Genomic DNA, 15,818 nt, shown 5'->3' on the forward strand with positions numbered 1-15,818 from the left:
TTTTCTAATTATTATTATTTTCAATGAACTTGTTGTATTTTCTATTTTTTTAAAATAAGGAATATTTAAAAAAAAAAAACTATAAAACAGATCATTCCCTTGGTGTGTGGGGATGACAAGCTAAAAGCTAAAAAAGAAGGTGGAAATCTTTCTCCTTTCAATTCCTCCCACACCAAGCAAGCACATATGCCAAACCCAAAAACTGATACAGAGAAAGGCATCCTTCTAAACTACGTAAAAACTTAACATCATTATATCCTCTGGCCCATACAACTCAAAACCAATCCATAACCTTCCTCTTTTCTTCATCTCCCTTCCATATATATATAAAACTCTCCTACAAAGCTGAAGAGAAACAAAAGAAACCCAAAAAAAGATAAAGATCAGTGATCCTGCTTTACTACCGACCTTCTTCACCCTCTTTCCAATGGCCATCTCATTCCTCTTCAAGCTCCTTATATCTACCCAAACCTCATCCATTTCCATCCATTCACCTTCATCATGGAGCCAAGAGATGCATACTTGGGATTACTTATAATCTACCTTCTTCTCTCTTTGTCCAAGCCTACCAACTTTCTCATTCACACAGGTATATATATATATGTTTTCTATATACTAACTATATATAGTTAATTAGTTTATATGAAATAATGCATGACATGTTATCTTATGTATTTTATATTAAACCAGAAGCAAGAAGACACAACAATCAAATGAAGACACTAACAAACTTTGTAGCTTACTCATCATCCTCAGACCCATATCTCATGGCACCTTCTGATAACTTTAATGCTCCTTATTGTGTATATCCACCTTCATTTCCATCACCACCTTCTACAACTTTTCCCACACCTACATTCCCCTTTCTTCAACCACCACCATCACCAGAATCAGAACAAGAACCTCCTCCAGGGCCACCGGAATACGAAAGAAGCCCGCCGGAGTTTATTCCAGGAACACCGGCTTTTCTGCCACCGATAGTGTACCCTCCACCGTCCGTGCCACCGCCACCTTATCGCGGCCCAACTCAGGCGTTGTGGTGTGTTGCTAAGCCAACAGTTCCAGACCCTATCATTCTTGAAGCCATGAATTATGCTTGTGGCTCTGGAGCTGATTGTGATGCCATACAACCTAATGGTGCTTGTTTCCAACCTGATACATTGATATCTCATGCTTCATTTGCTTTCAATAGTTACTGGCAGAGGACTAAGTTGGTTGGAGGAACTTGTGATTTTGGTGATGTTGCCATGTTGATCACTAGAAACCCAAGTAATAATCAATATTTCTGCATTTTTTTTACTGCAGTTTTGTTTTAGATTTAATTAATTTAATCTTTAATGTTGTGGTTTTTCTTGTTGCCAGGTTATGATGGGTGTACTTTCACCTTGAACATGTGAGGTGGTGGTGGTCTACTTAATTTGATTTTATATATATATATATATATTGTTATTTTTTTCAGAATTATGGCGGTGGATAAATTGTAATTTGGACAAAAGTGACAGGGTCTTATGTTGGCTGCTGAATATTAGTTGTTAATAGTTTTAGTCAGGGGTGGGAAACTTAATTTAGATAGAATTATTTTAAATGTTTTCAGTATGACTTCTTTAGTTACAAGTCTCAATGAAATTGACAAGTCTTTTTGTTTTTTTGTTTTTCCTTTATTTATTGCCTTAGAAGGGAAATCCACAAACTTGAATTTATATTTTCAACATATGTTAAATTACTTTTGAATGAAGAGTTCACTATGTTTGTTATTAGTTATCAAATTTTCCATAGTAATATAACTTTAGACATCGGTAATATTTTCCATGTTCATTTCATGTTACAAGTAAACCTACATTAAAAAAAAATCCATTATTAATTAATTATTCAAATAAAACAGAGAGAAAATTCGTCTTTTTTTATTTTAAAGTAATTTATAAAATGTAAACATACAATTTGACAATGATTATTAAAAAATAAAAATAAGAAGAAATAAATAAAAATAAAAAAATATTTTGAAAATAAAAAAAATTGCATTGATTTTTTCAAGACTATTTCCACGTGTCCACCCTTGAGTGGCTATAAACGGTGTTTGGTATACATGCCAACACACCCAAAGACTCCCTCTTCATCATCAACAACGTCCATTTAGGCTCCCGCCATTAACAGCAAGGCCAAGCTCGAGCCATGGCTTCCACGCTCCTTCTCTCCCCTCCTCCTCCTCCTCTTCAGCTCCCTTCTCTCCAAACCCCTCCTCCCAACTCCTCCTCGCCTCCTCAACGGAGACCACTTCCCACCCCCTCGTCATGGACCGAGACGCTCCGTTCCCACGCCCGCGCCAACTCCTTCCAGGAAGCCCTCTCCACCTTCATCTCCATGACCTCCGCCGGTGTCTCTCCCGACCACTTCGCCTTCCCTGCCGCCCTCAAGGCCGCCGCCGGCTTGAAAGACCCCAACGCCGGCCGCCAGCTCCACGCCGCCGTCGTTAAGTCCGGCTACCACTCCTCCCCGGTCACCGTTTCTAATACTCTTCTCACAATGTACGCTAAGTGTGATGACATTGGAAGTGCCTTCAAGGTGTTCGACAGAATGCCTGAGAAAGACCAGGTGTCCTGGAGCTCAATGGTTGCCGCGCTCTGCATGTTTGAGGAGTGGGAGCTCGCTCTTGAGGCTTTCAGGATGATGCAGGAGGATGATTTGGATCCGAGTTCGTTCACTCTCGTCAGTGTTGTGCAGGCGTGCTCGAATTTGAGCAAGAGTGAAGGGTTGAGACTCGGGAAGCAAGTGCATGGATATGGGCTGCGAAATGGGTTTTATAGTGATGGGAAGACGTTCACTTATAATTCATTGGTTTCAATGTATGCAAAATTAGGCAAGGTGTGTGATTCTGTGGCGCTCTTTGATCGGTTTGATAACAGAGATATGGTGACATGGAATACGATGATTAGCTCTCTCGCTCAAAATGAAAGAGATGAAGAGGCATTGGCTCTTGTGAACCAAATGGTGCTCTCTGGGATTAAACCGGATGGAGTTACATTGTCGAGTGTGCTCCCGGCTTGTTCCCGCTTGGAGTTGTTCAGTACCGGAAAGGAAATCCATGCATATGCATTGAGGAATGATGGTCTTTTTGAGAACTCCTTTGTAGCATGTGCGCTGGTGGATATGTATTGCAATTTTGGGAAAGTTGACAAGGGCCGATATGTATTTGATCGGGTTTCGGAGAAGAGACTTGGTATTTGGAATGCTATGATTTCTGGGTATGCACAAAATGGACTCTATGAAGAAGCATTAGATCAATTTATTCAAGTGGAGACGATAGCCGGTTTAATGCCTAATGCTACCACTTTAGCCAGTGTACTTCCTGCTTGTGTGTGCTCTGAAACGTTCCCTGATAAAGAGAGCATCCATGGTTATGTGGTGAAGAGAGGCTTGGAAGGCGACAAGTATGTGCAGAACACACTCATGGATATGTACTCTAGAGTGGGAAAATTAGATGTAGCTCGCAGGATTTTTAATTGCATGGAGGCAAGAGATGTGGTTTCGTGGAATACCATGATAACTGGCTGCATCATCTGTGGCCATTTCAGTGAAGCGTTTTATCTGTTGAGCCAGATGCAAAGAACCCGAAATACTGACGATGAAATTGATACTGATGCGGTAGTACACACCAATTATAAACCGAATAACATCTCTCTCATCACAGTTCTTCCTGCTTGCGCTATTCTTGCGGCCCTTGCTAAAGGAAAAGAGATACATGCTTATGCAGTGCGAAACTTTTCAGCTTCAGATGTTGCTGTTGGGAGTGCCCTTGTTGACATGTATGCAAAATGTGGTTGCTTGACCTTATCAAGAAGAGTGTTCGACAGGATGTCCAAACGGAATGTGATCACTTGGAATGTGCTGATTATGGCGTATGGCATGAATGGGCAGGGGGAGGAAGCACTGAGGCTGTTTCAAGATATGGTGATCGGAGGAGAAGCAAAGCCAAATGAAGTAACATACATTGCAGTCTTCGCAGCATGCAGTCATTCAGGAATGGTGGACAAGGGGGTAGATCTTTTTCATAAAATGAGAAAAGATCATGAAGTTGAGCCAACAGCAGAGCACTACGCTTGTGTTGTCGATTTGCTTGGTCGAGCAGGGAAATTGGAGGAGGCATACCATCTGATTACTACAATGAAACCCGGTATACAACAAGCTGCAGCATGGAGTAGCCTGTTAGGCTCTTGTCGAATTCATCGCAATGTGAAACTAGGAGAGACAGCAGCTAACCATCTATTCGAACTAGAGCCAAATGTATCAAGCCACTATGTACTTCTTTCAAACATCTATGCAGCTGCAGGGTTATGGGATAAGGCAATGGAGGTTAGAAATAAAATGAAGGAATTAGGTGTGAAGAAGGAACCTGGTTACAGTTGGATAGAAGTAGGTGATCAGGTTCACCAATTCAGAGCCGGGGATTCCCTGCATCCACAGAGTGCAGAAGTCCATGCATTTCTTGAGAAATTATGGAGTAAAATGAGAAAAGAAGGGTATGTTCCTGATACTTCTTGTGTGCTCCACAATGTGGATGAGGATGAGAAGGAACTTCTCTTGTGCGGCCACAGTGAGAAGTTGGCGATCGCGTTCGGTATTTTGAACACCGCCCCTGGAACACCTATCAGAGTTGCCAAGAACCTTAGAGTTTGCAATGATTGCCACACAGCCTCCAAATACATTTCCAAGATCGAAGGAAGGGATATAATTTTACGAGATGTCAGGAGGTTCCACCATTTCAGAAATGGATTCTGTTCTTGTGGAGATTACTGGTAACTGAAACAATGAATCAATTCTTGCTGATAGGATGTACATTTTCGATGTTATCATGAAACCAATCAACCATTGTATGTGACTTTCATTTTTTTGATGGAATCAATCATACATTGTATTTATTGTGAATACTAGTTGATCTGTTTTCTGAGATGCATGATCTGTAGCATAGTGAATGAGACTCATCAATCTGTTTGCCGAGATTAATGCTCTGTTTCTGGAAGTCTCTGTTGATACGCTTCCGATCACTGATCTTTTGCTGACCATCAAAAAACCATGCTAAGGAGATTAAGGATCCTTGCAAGAGTTGGTTGATGGAGGAGGTTTCAAGATGATTAGTACTGTCTGACATCTCTCTATCTCTATCATTCTTTGCTTCTTCTTCTTCTTATTTGGAGTTTGGTTTGAGATTCAAAGACAAAGCAAGTGTTGGTGTTTACTTCACTACATGAAAAAAAAATCATAAATTTCTGAATTGATGTACAGACAGAAACCAAAAGCTGAAAAACAAAAGTTTTCTCAGCCATAAACACAAGCTCTGTTAACTCAAAGAGCTAGAATTAAACCAGTGATTAAACTCTAATTTACAAAACAAGAACCATAAAACCAGATTACAAACCCTTACTGACACCCATTATTTCAGCAGGAGGAATAAAACAATCAATAGAAAGACCAGGAACATCAAAAACAACATCATCAATCCTCCATTTTTCCACCATTCTTATTCTACTCTCACTACCAGAACTCTTCCCAAATCTAAACACTGTTGCAACAGACCTCCCTTGGTGTGCAATCAAAATGCCATCAATCTCTCTATAATCTTCAATTGTACTCCCAATGGTTGTTTCCCAATACACAGTATCCAACCCAAATCTCTGAACTCTTGTTAGATGTGTGTCTTCTATGTAAACAATTAAACCACTTCTCTGGCTGAAGTAACCATAAACAACATGCCTGATCACCTCTGTATTCATAGCTCCATCTCCCATGTTCATGGCCATCTTAAGGACGAAGCAATCCTCATCACCAATGCGTTTTTCACCTATGCACCGTGCATTCTCAAACACCCTTGCGGTTGCCTTCGGGTCTAAACCCTATCATTCATACACTTCATATTATTATCTTGTACATCATCGATATATTTTTTTATGACAGTAAAAACAATAGCTCTGATACCATATTAACGATAACACTCATGATATATATATACATGATGCTAATGTGCTAGCAACATTATGTTGCTCGGCGCAAATGATCGATTAGGTGTTATTGAATTGTTATTTTGTATATCCATAGATCCGTTCGCACCTGAATTATACGTCGAAGAGGTCGTGGGGGGCCTCGAGCAGCATGAGCCCCTAACCATGGCATGTGTCTCCAAACGACGCCGCCATTGCTTCCGGCAACCACCTTGCACTTGCCGATGACCATATCCACCAACCACATCTCCGGCGACATCTGCCACAACACAAAACAACCACTCTCTGTTCCACTGTCATTATACACCATGTTCAAGCTCCCTGCAGTATACTTACTCTTCACTTCCTTCTTTGCTTTCAACCATCCACTGGCTGCCAAGTACTGATGCACTATGTAACCAGCTGAAGAACTCTCCTGCATCATAACATGTCAATGCTTTATTAATTATACATATAAATTCATGTTCATTGATTAGTATCATATCATGATTTCATACTATGGGACTATCTTTGATAGAGAAATGAGAGGTTTGCTGAGCTTGCAATGGAACAGGAGATAGAGGACATGCAAGGACACCAAGCATCAGCTTCAAATTATTCATTCTCTTTCTTGAAGTGATGTCATGGCTCTGTTTCTTCTTGACTTGCTTTTCCTCTTTGTTTGGATCATCAGGACCTTCCATTAGAGGTGTCAGAGGTTGAACACTGATCATCAATGTTTGAACTTTCTTTCTCCTTCTTGGAGTGCTCATGATTGATGGAAAAGAGTGGAGAAGATAGTGAAATTTAATTTAGAGAATGAAATGAAGATTGAATTCCAAAGATAAGAATAAATGGGAAATATAGTTGTTGGATCTGGTGTTGAGTAGTTGGAAATGGACAAGCTATCCGTCTGTCTACCTATCTATCTATGTATCAAAGAAACAAATTTGAACTCAAAGGTTGAGTGTTGGTGGGTCTTGGTATGCTACTTTGCTTTTGCTTTATGGTGATTCTTTTGAGGAGATTTTTCAATATTTGAAGCTTGTTTTTGTGAAAAATTTGAAGTATATGTTCAGTGGTGGTAGAGATGCATGATTGTGTTTGGGTTAAAATGGATTTTTCCAACATTCATCTTTGAAGCTAAGTTACACTTCACTTATGGTTGAGAATGACCTGTCATACAAACTTAAGAGACTTGTTACCTATGCTTGTACTTGACAGTAAGATTTTATTTATTTATTTATTTGTTTATTTATTTATGGAGAAATTTTAATAATATGCAAAAATAAAATAAAATAAAATAATACGGAGAAACTTGAGACTTTTACTAAAGGAAATATTGCTCACTGATGCAACACCTGCAGGAAAAAGACAGAAGATCAAGCATACTGTAGCCGCCCCTACTACTATGTTGTCTGTTTTCATCTTTTTGTTTAGGTTTGATTTTGAGTTTATTTTTTTATTTTATAAAGTCAACAAGTGACAATGCAAAAGACAAACATATACAGAAGTGTATCAATTACGGTTACTTGATTGATTTCTTGGGAATAATCTCTCATCATGCACAACCATGAGGGGAAAAATGAGAGATAATTCTCACACATAACTCCCATAAAAACTCTAAATATGAATTGTATTATGAACTCGCGGCCTTTCAATCATAACTATGAGTAGTTATCATTTGGTTAACCCATGCTATTTTTTTAATCTTATTTGTACTTGATCTATATGCACTGATAAATTCATGGTTTATCAATTTCATCAAAAAATAATTAAAAAATAATAATTAATTTATTTTTAATTTTCAATTTGTAATTCATAGCTGTGTATAAATGTCGGTGTGTGTTGCCATGACTATTGTTCGTCAAAAAACCGAATTACGAATTTAAGTAATACTCCCTCTGTTCTTTTTTTACTTGTCACATTTACTTAATTCACACAAATTAAGAAAAATTGGTTAAAGTTGGTTAGTTATCTATATTTTATAAAAAATTCTATTATTTTTCAAAAACTCGCCCTTATTTAAAACTCCACTAGTGGAGTATATAATTTAATCCTTATTTGATTGTGATTTATTGAAAATTATATAAATATATTAAATTAAATGATAAATTTGGAAAAAAAAAATTATTTAATAACGCACAAAATTTCTCATGTGATAAGTAAAATAGAACAGAGAAGAGCTCCAAAACATGACAACTAAAAAAACAAATGAGTACTATTCATATTAAATTACAATTGAATTTTTTTTCCTTTAACTTGGTTTAATGTGCTTCCAACGATTATAAGAACAAAAATAATATATTATATTCAAATTTATATTTAAATTCAAGTGTGTTTATATTAATTATAAATCAAGATATCTCTATCTATGTTATATATTTGTAGCTTCTAAGATTCTTTCTCTATAAAAATCTTGAGAAGCGAAAATGCAACATGCTCCCAACTACGACCTATGTGATGTGTCACTCAAAGGCTGAATCTGTAGATCACTTTACTTGTTTTCTACATTATATTTTTGTCAAACGTATTTGGGAGTACTTTGTTAGATTATTTCAACTACTTTGAGTCACCCAAGTAAGTTTATGTGTGATATTTGAGATTCTTGACGCTCTCTACTAAGGCCTGCCTAAAGATACTCAAGAAACAGATGAAATCACATGCAGAGTAACTAGCACATCATTTTTTTTTATTATATATATTTTTTTTACAAATAAGATAAGTGCAACACCTAAAAACATACGGATAGTTAGAAATTGAACATTTGAATTACAAGCTCCCTCCTACATTAGGACCTTAAGGTACATACATGAGAGCTTACATTGTCTATTGGATTAGCCCAATGATAGTCAAACATATCATTTTCAATTTAAATGATGAAAACGATAAGAAACAGAATACATCAACCACATTAAATATTTCAAACATAATAAACATTGACTATTAATATAAATAAACAAATTAAAAAAATTTATTTTCACTTTTTAATTAAATAATAATAAACAGTTAAACTTAAAAAAAGTATACATTATTTCAATTTTTTTGTGGGCATCCATAATGGAAGAATAGACTCAAACATTAAAAAAAAATCTTAATATAATTTTTTTAAAAAAATATATATAGATAAGTCACAGCATGGATTCAACTGATCTTTGAAATATAAGATAAATAAAATAACAATTATTCTATTATAGTATTTTTAAAAAAAGTTACAGTTCTACTCTTTACATTTTTTTATCTGTCGTGGTTAACTAATCTCGCGATATTTAAAAAAAAAACCTTAATTATTTTATAAAATTTTATAAAAAATTAGTCTATTTTTAAAATTACTCTTAATTTATATATTCACATTTATTTTTTTATATTTAATTCAACAAGTTAAATGGAATATTAAAGATAATTTTTGAAAAAAATTAATAAATATTTTTTTATATTAAAAAATGACAGATAAAAACTGAGGGAGTATTATTTTAAATAAAAAAATTAAAAAAAGGATGCATACATTAAAAATAACAATTTTTTACCCAAAATAAATAAATAAATAAATAAAAGCATGAAACCATGCAGTCTTGACAAAGTCCATGCAACCCATCACATTCTATGCTAAAAATCACCATTTTCACCGCACACGTAAAAACCCTTAAAAAGAGGAAGAAACAAAGAAATAAAGGCATGAAACCATGCACCCTTGACAAAGTCACTGCAACCAATCACATTCAATGCTCACTGTACTTCCTACCATTTTTCCACCCATTGTACTTCCAAAATGTAGTACAATTTCCCAATTCTACAAAATCCACACCTTCTCCTTCTCCATCCTCCATCATCATCATCATCATCATCAAGGCATAGCAGTAGGTCCATATCATTCAGCAGCCATGGAGATGGAGAATGCCAACATGACCGGAGGAGATGAACAAATGCCCATGAACACAAACATGAGCATGAGCACCAGCATGCATGACGGTGGTGGGATGTCACTGATGCACATGACCTTCTACTGGGGTAAGAACTCAGCCATCCTCTTCTCCGGATGGCCGGGAACTAGCACCGGCATGTACGTGCTAGCTCTAGTCCTTGTCTTCGTGCTCGCTGTGCTAGTGGAGTGGCTCGGCCATTGCCGTGTTGCGGCCAATGGGCTTGTGCGCACGGCCGTGCACACCGTGCGCGTCGCCCTTGCGTATGTGGTCATGCTGGCTCTCATGTCGTTCAATGTTGGCGTGTTTATTGTGGCCGTTGTTGGGCATTGTGTTGGGTTCTTGATCTTTGGTAGTAGCTCTTTGTTTTGGCCTGCGGCGCCTGATCAGCCTGCTGTTTCAGCTGATGATTGTGCAAAGGCTCCGCTCCCTCCTTTGGCTTGTTGAATTTTTTTTTTTTATTTTTATTTTTTTTTAAACATGTATATCATGAGGGTGTTGGAAATTTTGATTGTGTTTGGGTTGTTTACTGCTTTGGAAATTGTGGTTTTTGCTTTATACCATGTGAGCGGTAATGTGATTAATTTTGTGTCAAAGATTAAAAGTTCTGTTTTAACATGTGAATTGTAGTGTGATTAATTTTTTGTGATTAATTTTGTGCGAAAGATTAAGAGCTCTAGAGCAGGGGAGTGGTAATGTGATTAATTTTATGTGAAAGATTCAGAGCTCTGTTCAACGGGTGAGTAGTAGTGTGATTAATTTTTATTTATAAGATGAAGAGCTCGGCTCTCTTTGTTTTAAATCGATGATTTTGGGATGATTTATTAATATTATAAAATAAAAATAAATTATGGCTTTTGGAATTTGGTTGTGAATTTGTACTATCGATGATGTTTTAATGCTTGGTGGTAAGGAGCACATCAAAGTTTGCTTAATTTTGTTGATTTTATTAACGGTATATATATTTGATGAATTTGTTAACAATGATTCACAACAATTTCCTCTCAAATCTTAGTGGATGGTGTATGCAAAGTGATTTGTTGGTAAGTTTTTTTAGATAATTTGATTTTTATTTTTCTGATGAAGCAAGAGAACTCTTAAATTTAATAATGCATTTTTTTTTTTATTTATAACTTTTGATAGATCAATTAGATTAGATCAATTAGATTTCATTTGCCAAAGTTTGGCAACTGGGACGGTGTGGGTATCCCTAAGAAATCAATAACTTTTTAAAAAAACATTAATAATTTAAATACAAATTTATGATGTACAAAATAGAAGCGATTTTTCATTTTCTTTCCAAAGAAAAGATTGAGGTTTTGACTCTAGCACAGTACTTATTCATATTTATAAATATATGTATATATATAATGATAAAAATTATATTTATATAAAAATATATAAAGTGATAAAATTTTGAGGTATACGAAAATTAAATTCAGCAAATATATATTGATTGTAAAAATAGGAATATATATAATTACTCGTAATTTATATCATTTGCGAATGTTCACAAATAATAAAAAATAAGAGAAAATATCAAGTGGTATAAATAACGAGTAGAGTTAGAATTTAAAGAGAAGAGGGTACGCATGGTGAAGAGAATCTTGAGACGGTGTGGGAAAGGTGTGATAGCATTGGATGATTTTTGAACAATGTCCACATATGTTAATAGATAACGCAGGCTAGCGCTCTCTATATATATTGTGTTATAGTTTAATCTATTGCCATTGGGTTCTTTTGCATAGGTGTTTATCTCGTTAAGAGGACTGACTCAAAATCTAGCTTATGTAAGTAAAAAGCATAGGTTCTTCATAGCTCAATTCCTCTTATGTGTTAATCCTATAATTTGTCCACATATTTAATTTAAAAAAACAAAAATAAATAAATATATATATATATATATATATATATATATATATATATATATATATATATATTTCGAATAATAAACGATGTCGTCTTTTTTTATATGGATATAAACAAGACTAAACAAGATCGAAATCGTGATGCGTATAGATATGACAGATGAGTAATAAGATAAAAAAATCCCGAGTGAAACGATGATATAAACAATACTAGAATAAGACTCGTCGTGAGTGATTTCGAACCCATGACCTCCCCTTTATACTTTGGTGTTATACTTTTGTAAACAAAATCTTGAAAGAGGCATTGTAAAGCCCAAAAATTATTAATTTAAACAAAAATTAATAAAAATAAATAACCAAATCAACGTCCCAAACACAAGAAAACGATATAAATCGAACGGCCATAAATTCTCCCAAAAAGCTCAAAAATTTAAATGGATCCACAAAACAAAAACCATTCATGAAAACCATCGCAAGACTCTCTCACTCTCGACCTCTCCTCCCCGATAAGACCAATCCCTTCTCCTCCATATATCCAAACTCTTCTCATCATCCTCCATCCCTCTCCCTCACCACAAACCCTAGCTCTACCTTCATCCATCCTCACTCCATGGCCTCCTCCGCCGCATCGCCTCCCACCTTCTCCCTCCTCCCCTCCACCTCCACCTCCACCTCCGCCTCCTCCCGCCGCCAACCATTCTCCACTCACCTCTCCTTTTCCCGCTCCCCCGTCGCCCTCCGATCCCCCATCCACCGCTTGGGCTTCGCTGGCGCCGCTGCGGACCCCTTGCTTGCAATCCATGTCGCTGGCAAGACCAGCGCCGTTGTTGGCCGGGGAGTGAGAGGAGTGGTGTCTATGGCGAAGAAGAGCGTTGGGGACCTCACTGAGGCTGAACTCAAGGGGAAGGTCGTCTTCATGAGGGCGGATCTCAATGTCCCGCTCGATGAGAGCCAGAACATCACGGATGATACGAGGATCCGTGCTGCTGTCCCTACTATCAAGCATCTCATGTCTAAAGGTGCTAAGGTTCTACTCTCCAGCCACCTGGTGAGCCTCTTTGATATCTACTTTCCTTGGATTTGACCTAAAGTTCTGCATTTTGCTTTGACTTTGTTTGAATTCATGCTTGTTTTGCTCACATATGATATGATCACTCGTTGGTTTAACATTCCCGTTGGAATTACTCTGCTGTGAATGGAATGATATGGTAATTGAGTCCGCTTAACACCAGCACATTTACAACTTGATCTGAGTTCAGTAGTTCTGTAAAAAGTAGTGCTTTTCACACTAGATTAGCGAGTGGCTACAGTGTGGATTTATGCCACCGGGGTCTTGTTTTGGATCATAATCATTTGGAGAATACTTATTTTCACTTCAAGTTTTTGCTTAATTGCCGAATAACAGCAAATGTTGCCAGTTTCTTTCCTAGTTTATCTTGTCCAATAAGTGATCTTTTGTCACCTTTAATTTATCTTTTGGTGTATTTGTTGTGCCATTATTTGGTGATGCATGTTTTTTTTATTTCTTGGCAAAAAAATCCTGCATTTAGAACCTTATCGAACCTCTAGGGGATCAAAAAATGAGCTCTTGATGGGGATTGAATCTTAACGTACCACTAGCAGGATAATGAAGGCCTCGGGATGAACTTGTGAATACTTTTATTTTTATTTTATATATATATATTTTTGTTGCTATCATTTTAGCTGTTTGGAGTCATGGGCTCTTGCTGTAGCACTTTGTAGATTTTCCTGTTATTAATTTGAAAAAGAGTAAACTCTAATTTTTGCCAATTTGCAGCTTTTGTTTTCTTTACTTTTTTATATTAATTAATTTATTTTGGGAAATCAGGGTCGTCCAAAGGGTGTCACGCCAAAATTTAGTTTGGCTCCTCTGGTTCCTAGGCTATCAGAGCTCCTTGGAGTGCAGGTATGCTACTGAATCATGCATATTAAATTAAATAGTTTATCAGATATTACTACCATTTATATGAATTCATCAGTTGAAATGGCTTTGTGATCTAAAACTAGGTTGGGAAAACGGATGATTGTATTGGACCAGAGGTTGAAAAGAAAGCTGCTGCACTACCTGAAGGTGGTGTTCTGCTGCTTGAAAATGTAAGGTTTTACCCTGAGGAAGAGAAAAATGACCCAGAATTTGCAAAAAAGCTAGCTGCCGTAGCAGATCTTTATGTGAATGATGCATTTGGTACTGCACACAGAGCACATGCATCAACAGAGGGAGTGACCAAGTTCTTGAAACCTTCTGTTGCCGGTTTCCTTTTGCAGAAGGTATAGACACAAACCTTTTTTCTTTTTATGTTGAACCATAAAAAAAAATATAGTCCAGATGTCGATATTGTCGTAAAATTAGTTTCCTTTTTAGATTGTTGCGGTCATTCTATTTTGAAAACTAGTTTGTTTTCCATAGAGGATTCCTTTTTTTTTTTTTTTATAATTTTGTGAAGATGGTGCACATTTTTTAAATTCAGGTATTCATCTCTTGTTTGAATACTGCTCCTTGATTTTCAGAACTTTGTTGTTTGCCTGAATATTTTAGTTTCAATTATAATCTGTGTTGTTTGTTGCTTAATTCAGGAACTTGACTATCTTGTTGGTGCTGTTTCAAGTCCCAAGAGACCATTTGCTGCCATTGTTGGTGGTTCTAAAGTGTCATCGAAAATCGGAGTGATTGAGTCTCTGCTGGAGAAAACTGATATCCTTCTTTTGGGTGGAGGAATGATCTTCACATTTTACAAGGCCCAAGGCTTTTCAGTTGGTTCTTCTCTGGTGGAGGAGGACAAGTTGGAGCTTGCAACAACACTTCTTGCCCAGGCGAAAGCTAAAGGTGTATCCCTCATGTTGCCGACTGATGTTGTGATTGCTGATAAGTTTGCCCCTGATGCAGCTTCCAAGGTTTGTTCTTGGCATCTTCTCATGTAGAATTAAGTGAAAACACCAATAAGTAGATTCTGATTGAGGTGAACGTTTGCAGATTGTGCCATGTTCTGCAATCCCTGATGGTTGGATGGGTCTAGATATTGGACCAGATTCGATTAAAGCATTCAGTGAGGCACTTGATACAACAAAGACAATCATCTGGAATGGTCCAATGGGGGTTTTCGAATTTGATAAGTTTGCAGCTGGAACTGAGGTATGCAAACCATCACAAATCTTCATCAACTAATGCAAATTGTCATGTGCTGGTTTTGTGGAATAACCATTAAACTAATTCATCTGCAGGCAATTGCCAATAAACTGGCAGAGCTCAGCAGCAAAGGTGTGACAACAATCATTGGAGGAGGAGATTCTGTAGCAGCTGTTGAGAAAGTAGGTGTAGCCGATGTTATGAGCCACATATCAACAGGTGGTGGTGCTAGTTTGGAATTGTTGGAAGGTAAGGAACTCCCTGGAGTTCTGGCTCTGGATGAAGCTGTGCCTGTGCCTGTGTGACAGCAAAGCTTAATTTATTTGACTTACTTTTCTATCAATTGTGATTTTCCTAAGGGAGAGGTGATACTCTTGTAGTGATGTCTGCTACTGAGTTTCACTGGAAACTGGAATCACCATTGTATGAGTTATATTTTCAGGTTTTTGGCATTGACCTTGAAGAGAGGATTCTTTTCTTCAATCTTTGTCAATTGTCACTTGTATCTCCTTAGAAATTGTTCATTATGTGCAGTTGAGATATATTATAACAAGTGTCATTTGAGAACCTTTCTTTTAATAATAAAGTTGTTGAGCATTGTGCTGAAATTCTATTGCATGAGAAATGCAATTCAAAATAAAGAGAATTTGTTTAGTGCTAATGGTAACTCAATTTGCAAGTTATCTTGCTATGATTGCATTGAATTTCAATGGACATTTTATTCCTTTATTTTTGATGAATTGGTGGGTCTTTCATCATCTCTTCTTTTTGATAGCATTGGAGTTGAAAAATCCTTAATTTTAGTGTAATGTTTAAGGCAAGCCCCCCCTTAAAAGAAAAGAAAAGAACACAATTCACTCACTATTTATTATATAAACCATTTTTTTAAAAAATAAAAATTGTACAGTTTTCATAT

At 36.7% G+C, this 15,818-nt stretch overlaps 5 protein-coding genes across 5 annotated transcripts; 4 read left to right on the plus strand and 1 right to left on the minus strand.

Annotated features, from left to right (window-relative positions):
• The first annotated feature begins 304 nt into the window (after nucleotides 1-304).
• LOC120277381 (glucan endo-1,3-beta-glucosidase-like) lies at nucleotides 305-1,757 on the plus strand. The gene is made up of 3 exons (XM_039284200.1): nucleotides 305-589; nucleotides 691-1,269; nucleotides 1,363-1,757. The coding sequence occupies exons 1-3, from the start codon at nucleotides 502-504 to the stop codon at nucleotides 1,395-1,397; spliced, it is 702 nt and encodes a 233-aa protein (XP_039140134.1). The 5' UTR covers nucleotides 305-501; the 3' UTR covers nucleotides 1,398-1,757.
• A 409-nt stretch (nucleotides 1,758-2,166) lies between these two features.
• On the plus strand, nucleotides 2,167-4,913 carry LOC120277379 (pentatricopeptide repeat-containing protein At3g57430, chloroplastic). The gene has a single exon (XM_039284198.1). The coding sequence runs from the start codon at nucleotides 2,170-2,172 to the stop codon at nucleotides 4,792-4,794; it is 2,625 nt and encodes an 874-aa protein (XP_039140132.1). The 5' UTR covers nucleotides 2,167-2,169; the 3' UTR covers nucleotides 4,795-4,913.
• Nucleotides 4,914-5,248: 335 nt separating this feature from the next.
• On the minus strand, nucleotides 5,249-6,875 carry LOC120277380. The gene is made up of 3 exons (XM_039284199.1): nucleotides 6,488-6,875; nucleotides 6,100-6,405; nucleotides 5,249-5,885 (listed from the first exon to the last, which is right to left on the minus strand). Exons 1-3 carry the CDS (start codon nucleotides 6,740-6,742, stop codon nucleotides 5,403-5,405), a joined length of 1,044 nt encoding a protein of 347 aa, XP_039140133.1. The 5' UTR covers nucleotides 6,743-6,875; the 3' UTR covers nucleotides 5,249-5,402.
• Nucleotides 6,876-9,779: 2,904 nt separating this feature from the next.
• On the plus strand, nucleotides 9,780-10,554 carry LOC120277853 (copper transporter 6-like). The gene has a single exon (XM_039284695.1). It carries the CDS (start codon nucleotides 9,851-9,853, stop codon nucleotides 10,334-10,336), a length of 486 nt encoding a protein of 161 aa, XP_039140629.1. The 5' UTR covers nucleotides 9,780-9,850; the 3' UTR covers nucleotides 10,337-10,554.
• A 1,682-nt stretch (nucleotides 10,555-12,236) lies between these two features.
• On the plus strand, nucleotides 12,237-15,510 carry LOC120277467 (phosphoglycerate kinase, chloroplastic-like). Its single transcript, XM_039284327.1, has 6 exons — nucleotides 12,237-12,805; nucleotides 13,607-13,684; nucleotides 13,786-14,046; nucleotides 14,353-14,670; nucleotides 14,750-14,908; nucleotides 14,998-15,510. The coding sequence occupies exons 1-6, from the start codon at nucleotides 12,368-12,370 to the stop codon at nucleotides 15,205-15,207; spliced, it is 1,464 nt and encodes a 487-aa protein (XP_039140261.1). The 5' UTR covers nucleotides 12,237-12,367; the 3' UTR covers nucleotides 15,208-15,510.
• Nucleotides 15,511-15,818: the final 308 nt, after the last annotated feature.

Source organism: Dioscorea cayenensis, chromosome 15 (assembly GCF_009730915.1).
Source record: "Dioscorea cayenensis subsp. rotundata cultivar TDr96_F1 chromosome 15, TDr96_F1_v2_PseudoChromosome.rev07_lg8_w22 25.fasta, whole genome shotgun sequence".
Lineage (NCBI taxonomy): Eukaryota > Viridiplantae > Streptophyta > Magnoliopsida > Dioscoreales > Dioscoreaceae > Dioscorea > Dioscorea cayenensis.

Bases quoted from the DNA above. Each gene is read 5' to 3' on its own strand.
- LOC120277381 (XM_039284200.1), top strand. From the start codon at position 502: ATGGAGCCAAGAGATGCATACTTGGGATTACTTATAATCTACCTTCTT. The intron at 590-690 runs GTATATATATAT...ATATTAAACCAG, and splicing joins CAACTTTCTCATTCACACAG to AAGCAAGAAGACACAACAAT. The intron at 1,270-1,362 runs GTAATAATCAAT...TCTTGTTGCCAG, and splicing joins GTTGATCACTAGAAACCCAA to GTTATGATGGGTGTACTTTC.
- LOC120277379 (XM_039284198.1), top strand. From the start codon at position 2,170: ATGGCTTCCACGCTCCTTCTCTCCCCTCCTCCTCCTCCTCTTCAGCTC.
- LOC120277380 (XM_039284199.1), bottom strand. From the start codon at position 6,742: ATGAGCACTCCAAGAAGGAGAAAGAAAGTTCAAACATTGATGATCAGT. The intron at 6,406-6,487 runs GTATGAAATCAT...GTTATGATGCAG, and splicing joins CTATCAAAGATAGTCCCATA to GAGAGTTCTTCAGCTGGTTA. The intron at 5,886-6,099 runs GTGCGAACGGAT...TATGAATGATAG, and splicing joins CTCTTCGACGTATAATTCAG to GGTTTAGACCCGAAGGCAAC.
- LOC120277853 (XM_039284695.1), top strand. From the start codon at position 9,851: ATGGAGATGGAGAATGCCAACATGACCGGAGGAGATGAACAAATGCCC.
- LOC120277467 (XM_039284327.1), top strand. From the start codon at position 12,368: ATGGCCTCCTCCGCCGCATCGCCTCCCACCTTCTCCCTCCTCCCCTCC. The intron at 14,671-14,749 runs GTTTGTTCTTGG...GAACGTTTGCAG, and splicing joins CCCCTGATGCAGCTTCCAAG to ATTGTGCCATGTTCTGCAAT. The intron at 14,909-14,997 runs GTATGCAAACCA...ATTCATCTGCAG, and splicing joins AGTTTGCAGCTGGAACTGAG to GCAATTGCCAATAAACTGGC.